At 34.8% G+C, this 18,002-nt stretch overlaps 1 protein-coding gene across 1 annotated transcript; it reads right to left on the reverse strand.

Moving 5' to 3' along the window:
* Positions 1 to 1,995: 1,995 nt before the first annotated feature.
* LOC123544898 (uncharacterized) lies at positions 1,996 to 17,622 on the reverse strand. Its single transcript, XM_053546217.1, has 3 exons — positions 17,163 to 17,622; positions 12,944 to 13,540; positions 1,996 to 3,677 (listed from the first exon to the last, which is right to left on the reverse strand). The coding sequence occupies exons 1-3, from the start codon at positions 17,416 to 17,418 to the stop codon at positions 1,996 to 1,998; spliced, it is 2,535 nt and encodes an 844-aa protein (XP_053402192.1). The 5' UTR covers positions 17,419 to 17,622.
* Positions 17,623 to 18,002: the final 380 nt, after the last annotated feature.

An 18,002-nucleotide genomic window follows, 5' to 3' on the forward strand; every position in this document is an offset into this window, starting at 1 on the left:
TTTTACCCTCGTGGTTTCTACTTCCATCATCGTAGTTTCGACTTTTACCCTCGTGGTTTCTACTTCCATCATCGTAGTTTCGACTTTTACCCTCGTGGTTTCTACTTCCATCATCGTGTTTCATCGTAGTTTCGACTTTTACCCTCGTGGTTTCTACTTTCATCATCGTGTTTTCAATTTTTATCAACGTAGTTTCGTGATTTTCGACGAAACACCGTAAGTTTCTGATGAACGTTTAGTACGTCTGAGTGACATGTTCTTATCGGCTACGTGTGGGTAAGTCATGTGATTAAACTGGTTTTAAGTAAATTTCCTACATATTTCCATACTGGTAATTCGAGGTTGTCGGTATGCTCATTGCTACAATTGCATATTTGCATAGCATAATGATAATACTTGTATTATTCATCTGTTTATATAAAAGTATTTGGAGTGAATATGTGCCGCTTGATACTAGATATAACTTGCTCTTGCTTTTCGTTTCTGTAAGATCATGTTCGTATTATCTCCATAGCGGTTATTGAAACACTTAATAACGACAATACATAACTTTTAAGATATCTGTACACGTTTGGATAGTTATTGTAAACATCTTAAATAACTTCATATAGTAACATGAGTGTTGATTTTATCTGTATATTTTGTACATATTTGTAAAATTGTAATGAATTTGCTCATTGTACATGTATATCTTTAACATTTTTGTAAATATGTTTTGCTCTCCCTCGAGGAGGAAATAAAAGTATCTATCTGTTGGCTCAATTATATATTCTAAGATTTTTATAAAATTTTATTCAAAGAATTTTAAATATACTGATTATTGTATACATGTATTTTTACTGTATAAGTTATTAATAGTGTTTTACGTCTTATGCCTGAATAAATTTGAATTGAATGACATTCTACGATCGTAATAGTTTATATAAATCATTTTGTTTTGTAAACAAGCCTCATATCAGCTTATTATCAAATTCAAGTAAGTTATGTTTTTTAAGTCCAAATATTTGAAGAAATATAAAGTCACATAAACAAAGATTAAAATCGAATTGTTTGGCCTGAAGTGTTTGAAAAATGCCTACCTTTGTCGACATGTATGATATTATCTATTTATCTGGAAACGAGTATATTTTCGCTTTTCTGGGGGTTTGCTTATTACATTAGAAACGGGAGGCATGCAGATGATACCAGATATTGTCCATTGGTACCTGATGGTTCACTAACATTACTAAGAACAAAAAAAGTCTAACAAAACATCGGTGTAATCAGTACTTATAGTAAGAAGGTGGTGAAAGTTCCCAAGAATTATATTCATTGCTATACAAATGCATGTAATAAAACCACACACGGATGCTCTATGACGTAGATAACAAGCTTAGAATTTAAAATAAGAAAACAATCACATATCGCACTTGGTTAACATCCACTAGGTGCTGTTAAAGGGACGTTAACTGTAGTGTTACAGAATATAAGATTCTTTCATGGTTATAGTGCAGATGGAATTCGGGTCGAGGGTAACTGTTTAGGCGTAACGAGGTTCCTACCGTATTACCGCAATAACAGTTACCTGAGAGCCGGATATTCCCATCTGCACTTAACCAGTGAAAGAATCTTTTTTCTTGCATACGATATCAAGCTATATATTATTAAAAATAAGTCAGTCAGGTTCTTTTTAGAACTATTTTTATAGCAGGTATTTAAACAAGCGCGGGAAACAACAGTCCGTAAACAGGAAAGAGGTCATGACGTTTCAAAGACAAATACAATGTTTGTTCGGTTTTGTTTTATCAGTTGCAGCGTACGTTATATTTTTGATAAAATAACTGTGTTTTGATCGAGAATATACTATCAGGAAGAAAGAAGAACTGTCAAGGTATTGGATTTTTCCGTTTTTCGAAATTAATATTAAAAACTACATAATTCATTCTACATATATGTAGTTCGTAATACGTCATTTAAAGCAGAGTGTCATCTTAACCCGGGTGTAAAGATGATCTTTCACACCGGTAAAAATACCGGAAATCCCCGTCTGGTATGCAAGAACGGACAAACAACTCTAACTTGGAACCAGCGTCTTAGGCAGTCCTTGTGGAAAGTGTGTTTGCAAGGTAAGGTTTTTCCTTCCGTCATCACATTGTAACAAATTGCGCACTCGTTTGACTCTTCCTCACCATTGTCTGAAGTTAAATGAGACTGAAATGTCTCATCCGGTAGTTTGTTTAGAAGAGTTACCATCTTGTTTCTGTTTTTGAACCTGGTTACTTCATTCCTTCCAAGAGTAAAACAAACCAGACCTGAACGGAATATAGCTAAGCACAGTCTTACAAACCACCAACCTTTAAAAAACGGACATATGTATCTCCCGTAACTCTGTGCCGTATTAAGTATCACAATGCACAGGCCCTTTGATAATCGCGTGTAATGTATTGCTCCCTCTAATTTACTTAGGTGTCGTGCAGTGTACCAGGTAAGGCATACAAGAACACATTCTACTAACATAAATATGGCTCGGAGAATTAAAGTACAATTTCCAGATGCAAGAAAGAAAAGCCAGGGGTTAATGTCTAAATGTTTAGAAACAATAAATGTGGAGAAAGTTGGAGCAGTCACAAGAAGTCCTGACAAAATTCCGACTCGTAGATAGAATAGTACACCGGGAGAAATTCCACTGTAAACTGCATTCAGGATTTTTTCCTGTAGAACGTCAAGTGTTTGAAAGATTATAGCGTAGACGGCAAGGAAAACTACCATTGTTATAGCTTCTGATTTTTCAGTGTACTCTAAAGACAAAATGTTTGCTTCGGTAAATGCTATAAGCGCAGAAACTTGTACAAAACCACCACTGTTAGCATCGATAGCTTCGATTATATTTATTTCGGTGGTAAGAAACATATGACACAGAGCAATATTTAGATTAGATATAAATCCAAGTCCGTACGATATAAAAATGACAACGACATTGGTAGTGCACCATATTGTAGACACTTCAAGAAAGGTATCTAATGTCAGCATAAAACCTATTTGTCTTTGATAGATAGTTATTTCGATCAGGAGAGTCAGAAAAAAATAAAAAGCTCCGAAGGCCAGCATTGTATCTCGAATGAACCAAGTGTCAGGAAAACGGTCCGCGTAGCTACCGCTCTGGGATCGTTTATCTATTCGTCGTTGTAAATCTTGAATTCTGTTGTTGTATTTAAGCTTCGTGTGCTCATCTGTTGTAAGCGTCCTCAATTTCTTTTTATCAACTCTGAGATCTACATCTGCGTTTGAAAGAATTTCAGAAACAAATACTGCAGTTAATAATGTACTTTCTATCCAATATGAAAGTTCTGACATGCCTGAAGTAAATATGCTGAGTGCGCTTAAAATATTGGGAACCAGTGTGACAAGCAATGGAATATAAATCCACGCGGTAACATGCTTTTTCTGCTTGTGTATGAACGCTCCTGGCCTGTAGCATATGTAGACAATTTGAAGTAGAATGGAATACACCGCTGGTGTCCTCCAACGTTCTGTGAAATCAGGCATTTTTCCCTGGCTAATTCTGGATGCCTCTTCTTCGCGAGTCCAATAATCCATTCTTTTCAACCACATGATGGCGATATCGAATGTAAGACTTGTGTAGAGCTGCAGAAGGACTCCGTTGTTGAACGTCCATGTTCCAACCAAAAGTAAGGCAACTGCAATAAAAACACATTGTTACTGAAATTATGGAAAAATTATTTTCAAAAAGGTATGAAATGGTTGGTCTGCTGTCGGTTACATATTCTTTTAAATTTTACACAGCTGAAAAAATGTGGTTTCTGTTTGTTTCATTTAGATGTATTCTTACATAAAATACACGTTCTTGGAGGCATACGAATAAGCAAACAAACGTACATTAACAAACTCATATCTTGTTAAAACTACAATCTTATTTTCTACACGAGTTTTTGTTTGGTTTAAGTAGCACTAAAAATTTATGGTAATATGGCGACTTCCACAAGTGCACCGCCGGACAATATTTCAGATACTGGCGTGCATCTAGGAAGAACCACGGATCTGCCGTAAGCCAGCTGGATGGCTTCTTCATATAAAATAAGTCTACACCCAAAGGTATAGAACCCACAAAAGTGACGGGCAATTGATTCAAAGCCAGCGATATCGCATTATGTAATACAGACTAATTAGAACAATTTTTTTACATGACTGTGTTGTTCTGTTTAAAATAACACCGAAAATAAATGGTCATATGGCGACTCATCTTTAAAAAGGGGAGGAAGACCAGAAATGCTCCGCAGGACAGAATTTCAGGCACGGGCGGCATCTGGGTAGATCCGTGGATCTTTCATAAGTCAGCTCGAATGGCTTCTTCACATACAGAAATACAACCCACAACGGTGAGGCACCAGCGACCTTAACTACTCGGCCTTGAAGAATCTTTTCTAAATAAAATTGTATATCAGTTTACACCTACCTCCATACCGAACGAAGAAGAGGAAAATGTCAATAATCCAGTAATTAGAATATGCACTGAGAAGAAGCCATTGGTGAATTATGAAAATCAACGGAACCCTCAGTAATACTTCACACATATACGATTTTCTAGGTGAAGCATTATCCATATACTGATCACAGTATTCACCAATTTGATGTGCATTCTTTTTAATATATCCAAATAATCTTTTTGAATGGTCCTTAAAATATTGAAATCCGCTTTCCATAGCCTTCATGATCTCAAGTTTGATCAATTCATTTAACTGTATGTCAGGCTTTTAAAGTTGGAAATACCCGATATTGACAAATGTCTATATTAAGAGTTATTGATCTTTTTTACAGGTCAGTAATGTATTATTAGTATTATTAGGATTATCGCAATATAGACGTGCTTCGAAGCGTGGCAACAAACATACATATACACCTTTTGTTAATTTCAAGTAGCGATTGCTTAATTTAAATATATATGTTTGTTTGTTTGTTTTGGGTTTAACGCCATTTTTCAACAGTATTTCAATTATGTAACGGCGGTCAGTTGACCTAACCAGTGTTCCTGGATTCTGTACCAGTATAAACCTGTTCTCCACAGGTAACTACCAACTTCCCCACATGAATCAGAGGTGGAGAACAAATAATAGCAGACACAGTGACATTTATCAAATCGTCACGGAGAACATACGCCCCGCCCGGGGATCGAACTCACAACCCCTGGCGGGCATTAAATATATATGTAGTTAACTGCATGAAAGTTACAATCTGAGAAAAAAGTATCAGTCTGAGAGAGTTATTTTAGCTGAAAGGAGGATTCTGGGTAAAATGGTGACAGCTCAGCTGAACTTTATTTTAAGTCTAGGTGATAAGGTAATTTTCATATCCATTAGGTTATATGTAACTAAATAAATTTTCTTTAGGCCCACGTTGTGATGTTTTGGTTATGGGTCTAACCTAACATTTAAACCTTTGATGTAACCTGTACATTTGCAACCACTCAGAAGTCCCCTGAGTTGCTTCCATCTGACCTACAGAGGCACTTTTTTCTTCTTGTATGAAGAAAAAAAAACGATTCCTCGAAATAACTGAAACATGTTTATCTTTTTACTCGAAAACCTCATGTTGCTGACAATTTTGATGATGATACAAGCTGTGGTTTTTAGATAGAGCTAATACTTTAAAGACCCACCACGACCTAGTGACCTACTTCTTCCTCCCATATGAACTTTGTGCAAATCATTCTGATAATACTGGTATACTACAGTTATTCTACAAGATGACAGGTGGACAATTTAGGCCCTCCCTGAAATGATGTGTTTTCACAACTTCATCTTCAAACTTATTCAGTCATTCTCTTTTCAGTATAGTTTTATAAACAGAGATTAATAACTATCTTACACTGTAGAAACAAAGTGTGGTCTAAACTCACCCTAATACATCAAGTACAGTGCCTACTACTACATACTATTACATTAATTTAATAATATATTTATACATTATTATAAATTGACTTGGTCTTATAGGTCACTGTCAATTTGTAACTAGATACTTATTATTTTTCATTATTTCTCATTTTGTTCACATGCAAAGCATGTATAATCAACATCATGGAAATACAAAAGAATACAGTTATTTTGTGGCGCGTCTTTAACTAAGTAAAGAAAATGTAGGATATATTAGCCGTCATACTCCAATTATTTCACCTAGATGTTTGAAATTAAAAGTGCATACTGACAATTGCCTGCATGTATATTTTATCACTTTAGTTACTTTATTAATAATTCTGTCGCCGTTTAACTTATGCCTTATCCCCATTTATTACCAAACATGCATAAGAAATTAGAACTTAGCCGTCAACTAATACGGTGTTCCGTTTGGTTAATCGTGACTTTTTATTTAATACTAAACCGTGATGCTCGATGGTACGATGCCGAAAACGCGAAGGCGCGATTGCACGATGATGAAACAACGATGGTACGATGGTGAAAACGCGATGGCACGATGATGAAATGACGATGTAATATCGTGTTTTTATCATCGTACCATCGTGTAATCGCGTTTTCATCATCGCGTTTTCACTGCACCATCGTGTCATCGCGTTATCACCATCGGACCACCGCGTTTTTTCACCATCTTGCCATCGTGTTATCACCATCGTACCATCGCGGTTTCACCGTCGTACCATCGCGTTATCGCCATCGTACCATCACCTTCCGGTTAGAAATGCGTAGTTTCATGCACTTGTATTTTTGTCAACGATAGATGAATGATTGTCATTGTATTTTGTGAGAAAAACTTCATCATTTAGATTCTGCTGTTTTGCAAAATGTTTTACAAAATATCTAGTACTCAGTTGATTAAAACTGTGTAAAATCTTCAAGGCCACGTACTTTGTATTTTATGTATGCTTGAAAGTAAATCAAAAGCTGGGTGTAATAGTCACATGATGTTATTCAAACTCAGCTTATTCGTGTAAGGATGTAGAAGGTACATACTGCAATGTAAAAATGAGATTGTATCAAGCCTGTATTTTACTGGCACATATACTCTACCACTGTGCATGACACCGGATAGCGATGGTACGATGGTGAAAATGTGATGGTACGATGGTGATAACGCGATTGTACGATGGTGAAAACACAATGGCACGATGGTGAAAACGCAATAGTACGATGATACGATGGTGAAAACGCGATGGTACGATGATGAAAACGACGCGATATTACATCGACATTTCACCATCGTACCATCGCATCATCGCGATTTCATCATTATGCCATCGCACGGTCGCGTTTTCGTCATCGTACCATAGTACATCGCTGTTTAGGATTCAATAAAAAAAAAGTCACGATTGTCCAAACGGAACTCCGTAAACTATGCTGCTTTAGAATTCCATAGTATGATTATTTGAAATGAGTGGTAAAACCTAGAAAAAAACAAGGTTGGTTATTTACAAAAGACATCGTATCATAGGGCATACAGACATTTTTGCAACTTTCATAGACACACTTTCAAGAAAAATGGCATCTGATACACTCAGAATATAGCGACACCCTATAATGACGAAGAATTAGTTATTTTGGTATTAAAGGGAGGTTATTCAAATTCATTTAGTTCATGTATTTCAGCTTTTGAACATATAATGAATGGAAATTTTACTTGTTCTTTGGGACTGAATTTCGTGCATTGACTCAACCAGGAGACCAACGGAAATTAGTTCCTCAAGAATATAAATAATTACACAGCAAACTAATTATGATGGCTATTATTCGCAACAGAAACAACTTTTTGAAAAAGATACCTTTTCCTTCTCGACCTTTTTTGCAAAACACACTTAACGTCAACTTGTCACTGTAGGATAACATTTTTTAACAATTTCATCGATTAAATTAAAAACGAACCCTACACTCGATTTTGACACTACTGTACTCGCGTCGTTCGTATTACCCTCCCTTTTACCTGTAATTCATTTGTTCGTTTGTAGTCTTCTTTTTAGTCCCCTACCACTGGAACACCGGAGTAGACTATAGGAATACCTTCCGTCAGTCCGCCCGTCCGTCTGTTCGTCCTGCAATTACTCAAAAGATATTCAAGCTAGGTGCATAAAACTTGGTATGTGAATAAAGGGCAATATGTAGATTATGCGTGTACATGACTTATGCTTATATGTTTGTTTGTTTGTTTTGGGTTTAACGCCGTTTTTCAACAGTATTTCAGTCATGTAACGGCGGGCAGTTAACCTAACTAGTGTTCCTGGATTCTGTACCAGTACAAACCTGTTCTCCGCAAGTAACTGCCAACTTCCCCACATGAATCAGTGGTGGAGGACTAATGAATTCAGGTCAAGGTCACTATTGAACGTCACGTTAAAATGGTTCCCGCTCCATAACTTTTATATGCATTAATTATCTTAGTGCTACACACAAACATTCCCCATGATGAGACAATGTGTCGACACATGATCTATGCTTGTCGTTTAAGGGTTAAGGTCACTGTTAAAGGTCAAGTAAAAATTTGTTTCCACTCCATAACTTTTGTATGCATTAAAGGACTTTTTATAACTACATAGAAATGTTCCTCATGTATTGACTGTGTGTCGCGCACTGACCCATGGTTGTCGGCCAAAGGTCAATGTCAGTACCGAGGGTCAAGTAAAACCCTCCATAACATTTATATCCATAGATGTATTATTCTTTAAACCGCGCACAAAAATTCCCCATGATGAGAAAATGTGTCGCGTGCATGATCTATGCTTGTAGGTCAAGGTCACTACTGAAATTTAAGTAAAAATTATTTTTTTCTTAGCTTCTAAATGCCTTGAAGCTTTTTAAGTCCTACCACTGTTGCCAACAACCACAAGGTACGAACACTGACAAAGTTTTCCACCGGTAGGGGACGTCTGTATTGCCGCAGCAATACTCGGTCACTTCTTCAACTGGACACCGGGAAGGTTGTATAGAACAGCACAGAAAAGAAAATGTATTTAGACTTGTATATGTGTACATCGTCAAACATAGAATGAACATAATAAAACAGCAATAAATAAAATCACAGTGATCAAAGTTAAACATATATGCACGTTTAACAAATACAGAGGATAAATTATTTTGTATTAATTGTGATAAAAGAAATTCTATGTGGCATTGCGGTTGTAATAAATAGGCAAAGATTAATCAACATATTTCTATTTTCTGTATTTAACATCTCAATAAACTTATGCATGATACTAGGTCTAATGTACCAACATCGTTTTATATGATTTTTTTTATACCAGTGTAACAGGGACATATTGAAATAAAATAATATTCGTCTTCAACATCATCAAGGTACAGTACGTACAACATTGTTCACCTCTTACAATTTTATATACAGCATAGCTACCAATTTGAACATGTAGCGAATGAGATGAATCTCTTATTTTGATAGAAATATTCTTAGTTTCCTTGGCAGTATATCAAGGTAAGTCTCATATACAAACGGATCTTTAACATGGTTATATAAATTTAATACAATACGATTCTCTTTATTTTTATGCCAACTTTGTATTAAACAACATAACTCATTTCTTAAATAAAGGTGCAAGGACTTTATTGTTTACAGATTCAGCAAAATCGCACTTAAAACTGTAGACAATAAACAAACTTTTAATGTTCGACAACATTTTTCTTTCCCCTGATGCAAACCGCTTCTTTTTCAACACATCAACTTTGATTTTCTCTATATTTACATATATACTCCACTTTTTGCAGTATATAGAAGTGTGATCATCGTGTGTCTACGTCTCAGTGGGTTCATCGGTATATAAACCACAGAAACCTCCATGCATAGTAGCAGTAACCAGCTACAGCTGAACAACGGAGAGATAAATGGGTAATAATTTCGAAGAGCAAATTAATCCCCTTGGCAAGTGTGAATAGAGTAACATAGTGGCAAATGTAGTCAGTTAAAGTCGCCATAGAATATTCTGCAAACACGTAGAATGCATTAACGAGTAATATACACTTTCAAAAGGTGAAACGTTACATACATAAAAAGAGTTTTTGATAACAAGTCAAGGAATATATTGGTAGAGGTGGTGCAGTTGCAATATGTCCTGTTAAGATACAGCATTTTAAATGAAAAGTTATACTAGTGCTTTTGGTTGTCCACTGTTTAGAATATAATTGGCTTTTGATGTATTGACTAACAACTGTGTCAAACGACAACAATATAACTAATTTGATAGCTTAATTATTTTTAATGTTATCAAAACCTAATTTGCATGTCCGTAGGAACAAAATACATCACCGGAAAAGTCTCTACAAATCTTAGTAGCACATTTTGGATTTTTAAGATAACCTTAACAATGTCATTGTATTACTAATCCATCAAGTAATATAGTAAAAGGGATTTTAAAAAATGCTGTCTAAAATATCTAAATACTCAAAATTCGAAAATAAACGAAAAGGTTAACCGGCTATTTAAAAATTTTAAAACGTTCTTTTACTATGCTCAGAGTCCATTAGATGCGTAATGTATATGTTAATGTCTTTAATTGCATGGAACATTATCGTATGCATAGCTCCTTTGAACGTGTTTTTCTTGAAAAAGCTGCTATATAAATTTGGTACAATGTATATGTATACAAGGCATGCGTATCTTATCAGTCAAGGTAACACGTCCTTACACAAATGATAATAATACATTATATTTATATTTTTATACGAATAAACTTAAAACGAGTGTTTTTGTACGTCCCAGTATTAGGTTTCATATAGTACATTTTCCCGAGAAATCTAGTAGATCAAACACGAAAGTAATTCCTAATGCTTACTACATGAACAAGTTCTGGCTACATGTTTACAAGAATACATGAGACATGCGACATACATAGTATCGGTAGTTGATGACTTGTGTGTATAGATACTAAACACCATGAATCAAACTCGGTTGTATAAAAGAATATACCAATCGTCCGTTTATAACCTTAAGGATGTTAATCACGTTTAAGCAAAATGGTAAGACACTTCTTTCAGTATTCGTAGTCTGTTAGAGGTTTGTTGAAAGAAATAAAAGACCCACTACATATATAGTAAGATATAGTTAGATCCCTATTACAAATACACGCTTCATCATATTTTTTTTAAATTTTGTAAGTTCTTCCCTTTAGTATGAATATATTTAAAAGCGGACTATTTCTTTTGATTGCAAAATATTTCCTACTATACATTTACAGTTGATAAATATTGTGACATTTCAAAAATCTAAGTAAAAGGGCAAGTTTTAAAACAGTGTGTAGCTTCCAAATTCATTTACTTCCAAACAAATTTCTGCTGCGCAATCAATGTATGTCAAATAATGTAATAATTATTTTGCAAACTTTCAAATCTAATGACTTTTGGCTCAGTATATGACTAGTAACACATGAATTTTTATATTCTTATAATGCTTTATGCAAAGTGTGTTTATTAAAATTATACTCCCGCTGAAAAAAAACTCAAATTTCAAATAATACCTCCAGTGAATTAAGCACTCGGTGTATATAAGTAATAAAAATGACAAATTTTCGCAACCACGGAGAATTGGTTGAATCCTAGGAAGAATGTCTCTAACCTATCGTATATTTAATTTCTTTGTAATTGATCGCAAAATAAATAGATAAATGAAGTTAGTCATTCGACCGGTTTTACACCTAAGTGGAGAATATATGTCACACATAAAATCTCCTTTTATAGAGAACTTTAGAAGTAAGCAGCCGACAATGATGAGTAGTCCAGGCCACTGATATCACAGTAACAACAATTTCATTTGTACTGAAATAGTACTGAGTACCTTTAATCTACTCTTTATCATAAGCAAAGCATGCTACAAAAGACAGCAACAGCATATCGCACTTAACAACCCTACTTAATCTCTGTGTTGCAAAACGGACAAACAGCTTTAACTTGAAACCACCGTCTTAGACAGTCCGTGTGGAAAGTGTGTTTGCAGGGTAAGGTTTTTCCTGTTGACATCACAGAGTAACAAATTGCACATTCATGGGTTTCTTCCTCACTATTGTCATTCGTTGTTGATGTAGATTTAAACGTTACATCTGGTAGGTTATTAAGAAGTGATATCATTCGGTTTCTGCTTTTATATCTCTCTGCCTCCACCAACCCAACAACAGAGACAACAACAACGCTATTTAATATAGCTAAGCAAAGTCTGAGAAACCACCAACCTTTAAAGAACGGACAAATATACCTGCAGTAGCCCTGTGCGGTATTTAGTACAACCATGCAGAGGTTTTTCGATACTCGAGCGTAATGCATCAGATCCTCTAATTTGCTAAGATGCTGTGTAGTGTGCCAAGTCAAAGATACTAGTGCACATTCTAACAGTACAAAGATAGTTCGGAGAATAAGCGTACCATTTCCAGATGCAAAGAAAAGAAGCCATGGATTAATGTCTAAATGTCCCGAAACAATAATTGTTGATAAAGTTGGAGCTGTCACAAGAAGTCCCGTCAGAATCCCGACCCGCAGGTAGAATAACACACCTGGGGACACGCCACTGTTAACTGCATGAAGTATTTTCCGTTCGAGAACATCGAGTGTTTGGAAGATTATAGTATATAGTGAAAGAAATGCTACCATTTTCATGGCTTCTATTTTTTCAATGTACTCTATGGACAAAATGTTTGCTTCAGTAAATGCTATGAGTGCAGACAATTGTACAATGCCACCGATGTTCACATCAAAAGCCTCAACTATGATTATTTCGGTAGTAATGAATAAGTGACACACAGCAACGCACATATTAGATATAAGTCCAAGTCCATACGACATAACAACAACAATGACATGTGTCGTGCACCACAAAGTTGTTAGTTCGAAAAGAGCATCGAATATAGACATCGATGTCATTAGTGTTTCGTAGATGGTAATTTCAATCAGAAGAGCCAAGAGAAAATACAAAGCTCCAAAGGCAAGCATTGTATCTCGCATGAACCATTTACCTGGGAAACGTTCAACGAAGTTACTACCCTGATTCCGTTTTTCTATACGTCGTCGTAGATCTTGTATTCTAGTTCTGTATTCTAGTTTTGTCTGCTCATCATTTGCCAGTGTATGTTTTGCAGTTAGTAGCATTAATTTCTTTTCATCAACTTTAGCATCTACATCCATATTGGAAACAACTTCTAATACAAACACTATGATGAATAATATAATTTCTATCCAATATGAGAGTTCTGACATCAGGGAAGGAAATATATTTGATACACTTAGAATGTTAGGAACCAGTGTGGCAAGCAATGCGACATAAATCCAGATGGTTACATGCTTTTTTTCTCTGTGTACGAACGCTCCAGGTCTATAACAAAGGTAGACAAATTGCAGCAGGCTGGAACACAGCGCAGGTACTCTCCATTGTTCTGTCACATCAGTCCAAACTAGAACATTCTTTTCATGGCATAAACCATGCACCCCGTCCTGGTGTGTCCAATAATTTATTCTTGTCAGCCATGATATGGCCAAATCGAATGTAAGAATGGTATAAACTTGTAAGAGGACACCGATGTTCAACGCCCATGTTCCAACCAGAAGGAAAGCGACTGTAAAAAAAAGTATTTCAGTTATAATCTATCACTACATCTAATTCTGAAATATAGATTGATTTCATAGAGTACATTGAATTTTTATCTCGCATAGGATGGTAAAAAGCACCTGTGTGGTATTGCACATTTCATTACCTGTCTGAAACAATCTGTAAACACATCGTTTTAATCACTTGCGTTCTATGCTTCAAATCGGCTTCTTTTAACTACATATCAGTGAGGTGTAATACGGAAATTTCGTTATATAGCAAAATACCAGTTAAGACCAATTTGGTAGTACCTTAAGAGAAATACGCAGAACATAATAAGCCTTGTTGCATTTTCTATAAATTCTAAGTATTTCCGTTGGGGTGCTGTTAATTGCTGCATGAAGTACAGCCAACTTTGTTAAAGAGCGCACGAAGGACAGTTGATTTTGTTGTTGTTTTTTGTTTTATTAAAATTGCTTCAATATATTCGTCATTTAATTGTTTAAACGCGTGCTTAGTTTCAGATAAACGTCAGACAATGTTTCCAGTATTAAGACAAGTATACTGATAAAGATGTTACTATCTTGTGAAAGGTTCAGTGTACTATTTCCTCCATAATCTTACATAAACATCTTTGCGACGAATGAGTTAAAATATAGCCTTTAGGCCACCACAAATTGATTACTACTTCTTCGTTAAAATAAGTGGAAAAAGGCAATCCAGCAAGCGACAATTTTATCTTATTTTGTCAGTTTTGACTTTTTGATGTGGAAACATTTTTCATGGAGCGAGCAGGTAATTTTCCTCACAATTATGTGACAATAAAACATACAAGGCGAACTGCCTAATAGAAACGGGCCTTTCAAAGAAGATATTTTCCACAGTCCGTCATTTTGAATCGGAATCAATTACTATCATTAATCATAGAAAAATCCAACGTTGTGGAAAGAAAAAAATTAAGAAAAATACTTTCGGTTTCGTGCAAATAAATAATGTGGCTTTCATCTGAAGTACGCGAATTCTGAAAAAAATGGGTTTCCAATACCTCTGTTTTTATTACCAGAGAATGCTGCCTTAACATTGGAATCATAGTATGCAACCAATAAAACCAACAGCAAACCTGGCCTAGAAGATATAACAATTGCATAAAAAAACTAAAACAAAACCACACAGAAATGTTCTCCTGGAATCCTAGCTAAATATAGATCTAAAATAGAAAAGGTGGAAACTCCACAGGTCACTCAATACAACAAAAATCGAAAATGTTGCAGACTCGGTTTGATTGAGCCTGTTCATGGAGGGTAGTGGAAATGCATGCTACCGTAAGACTTCTATTTTCACTTTAAAAACTTTAAAAGAAAAGCTCTGACTAGCTGGGCAAATGGGTCATTTGAACGTGATCCCTTTCCACTTTCATCTAAAAAAACCTAGCCAGCCGCATTATAGCTTTTTTTAAAAATTAAACTACGGAAAACTATATAAAAATGAAAACATAGAAAAGTTGAAAGCGAAACCAAAACAAAAATTCGTTTTAAGGGGACGCATATTGTTACATTCACAGTTCATACAGAAATGAAATGAGGAAGGGGTGCATATTCAAGAAATCGATGGTGGGAAGATAAAAAACATATTCCTAAAGTGATATAATACTGATGGACACCTGTAATATTCAGTACTTTGTGGATAAGGATGTGGTACTTTGAATGTAATAGGAAAACAGAGGTCTTTGTGAAAGTACATTCAACACAAAATATTAAGCTTTTGTATAAGGAAAAAACAGGTTTTTATACAATACCAGTGTTAAAAATAATGTTGAAGGGATGAACTTTCCTTTCTAACACACCAGGTTTGCTTAAACATGTAAAAATTTAACGCCGCGTCATTTCAGCTCGGGATGAACGCCATATTTCTCATTGATAAAAAATGTAAACAAAAAAAATCAGAGTGGGAATAGCATTGCAAGGGCATAACATGACATTCTACACAATGAATATCTTAGAACAGATATCTAAGATGCTACACAGGTCAGGTGGGTTAAATGCATAACGTCGATCACTTGAAATTGATCTTGAAAAGGTGGTTAATTTTAGTTTATTTACATGGTTTTTAATTTTCCCACGACTTCTCGGCGATTCACTGCAAAATGTATTACTACGCCGGACGAAAGGTAACTCTAATAAACAACGGGAGACAACTTAGGTGTCAGCACGTGTATGATTTTTAAAAAAACATGTCGATGATTATAATTTCTTATCAAATAACGAATCTTATTCAGAGATTCGTCTTAAATTTCAGAAAATTATTAATTTCTATGGACATTTATCAAAAAATATTATTTACAGTGGACTACTTTGCGCATCAAACTGGTTTCCGCTTCAGTTGTGAGGCACTTCCGTTATACTTTTGACAACAATAACAAAACACAAAATGAATCAATAAAGTCACTTATAAACCGACTGCTACTTAGATCAGTTTAAGTAGGCCTTTAAGTATAGTTGTTGTTTCAACATTATACTTGTTCATTACGTTATGAGATAAAGTTTTTCTTGAACTGCATAATCCATTAATAACATTTAGACGATATTGCATTTACAACTTGTCCGACCCCGGTTTTTACGTGAATGACAGCATTCTCGTGCAACTCATGCAAACAGAGTTATGAAAAGTATGGTGGAGAATTCAAGGACAAATTATAAATGACATTAAAGTGAGGATAACTGCATATTCGTCCAGTTTAGATCATTGACATTCCTGCTGTGTATTAGTAAGTTTTGTGAAGAAGATTAGAATGTTACTTTTGCACATATACACATTGATTGGACCTCTCAACCAAATTTCATACCTTATTTAAGGGATTTTTAAGACAATACATTTTCAAAAGTTTGTTCAGTGTGTTTTGATATTTAAGTGCATTGTAGTTCATGAATAACAAGTTGAAAATTAATAATTGAAACATTTCTAGACCCTTATTGTAAGCCACTCGACTTCTGTAACGATAAATGTTTAATGTATTAAGGGGAATATACTCTTTTAGTTTTGGAATGTGGCATTCCTTGACCACCATATCTTTTCTTATGCACTACTTTGTAAACAAACTAAATAATGTGTTTTAGCTTACATATGTCAAATGAAAAGCAAGACAGTGAACTTATTTCACTTATTTTCTTTAAATTAGAATCTGTAGGAGATTGATAAATGTTTGGACAAGGTAAAGCACTATTATTTTCGCACAAAAAGTATTAATTGTTGACTTTGAATGTACCCATTTAGTCTTATGCAATTCAGTAATAACTTTCTTGTTTCAGTTTTTCTCATTTTTATTTAAGTGAGCAATCCTTTGTGTACTTATAATAGTTGAACAGTATCCATTTCATGTACCAAAACTTTGTACTTTTTTGCAGGTACATTTTATCATACCCCACCCACTTTTTTCTAATTTCAAAGTGTGCGTCCCCTTAATAAGTATTCATATAGAAGAGATCTGTTTCCGTTACGCGTAGTTTTATTATCACATAATATACATGTCTATTTGGTTGGTTAAACTTGTTTATGCTCTAACCAATGATAGCAAAACCTTTCTATTCTCCCCGCAATTTATAGCATAATGGATACAATTTTCTCCATGAGGTACAATATCAAGTCACACTCACCTCCATACCGAACGACAAAGAGGAATAGTTCAATAATCCAGTAATAAGAATATGGACTAAAAAGTAGCCATTGGTGAATTATGAAAAATAATGGAACCCTCAGCAATACTTCACACAGATATTTCTTTCTTGGTGAATCATTGTCCATATATTTATCACATTTTGCACCGACTCGAAGTGCTTGTTTCTCGATATGTTCAAACACTCTTTGTGTATGGTCCTGAAAATATTGAATTCCCTGTTCTACAGTCTCCATGCTTTATAGTATTGTCCTGCAATGATAATTTCAACAACAATATTTCAATCAACAGAAAAACTGTAAAGTTGGAAAAACCCAATAATGACAAATACATATATATAGCACACTGGGAAACTGTATACATAGCTGACCATGCAATAGATATCTTCCTCAATGATTTAAACCGATCCAAAAACACAACGTTGTATTTGTCATGAAATGAACATGATTGTATATCAAAATTTCGTATGTGTGTATTTGCATAACTTAGTAAATAAATTATACTCAGTCATCAATATTTTCAAGGTTGTTCCGCGTTGTTGTAGTTCTCTTATTCATTAAAGTCTCATTAAAGTACACAAATCAATATTAAAACATAATAATATTCTATATATTACAATAAAACGACGTCGTTACCAAGGGTTACTATCTTTTTATGTTATATTATTTTAATATTATTAACGTACCCTGGGTAATAATCCGTAATTTTCAAAACCAGTTTTAGCTATCCGATTATGGTTAAAAGACTCAAAACGATTACGTTCTTTATTCCAAATACCAGACAAGGCTGTCCGCTGATTAGATATGACACTAGCTAAGAA

This window comes from Mercenaria mercenaria, chromosome 1 (assembly GCF_021730395.1).
Source record: "Mercenaria mercenaria strain notata chromosome 1, MADL_Memer_1, whole genome shotgun sequence".
Classification (NCBI taxonomy): Eukaryota; Metazoa; Mollusca; class Bivalvia; order Venerida; family Veneridae; genus Mercenaria; species Mercenaria mercenaria.

Coding starts and splice junctions, on each gene's coding strand:
- LOC123544898 (XM_053546217.1), bottom strand. CDS start 17,418: ATGGAGACTGTAGAACAGGGAATTCAATATTTTCAGGACCATACACAA. Junction 13,541..17,162: donor CTTTGTCGTTCGGTATGGAG/GTGAGTGTGACT, acceptor TTTTTTTTACAG/TCGCTTTCCTTCTGGTTGGA. Junction 3,678..12,943: donor CTTCGTTGAACGTTTCCCAG/GTAAATGGTTCA, acceptor TTTTTATTGCAG/TTGCCTTACTTTTGGTTGGA.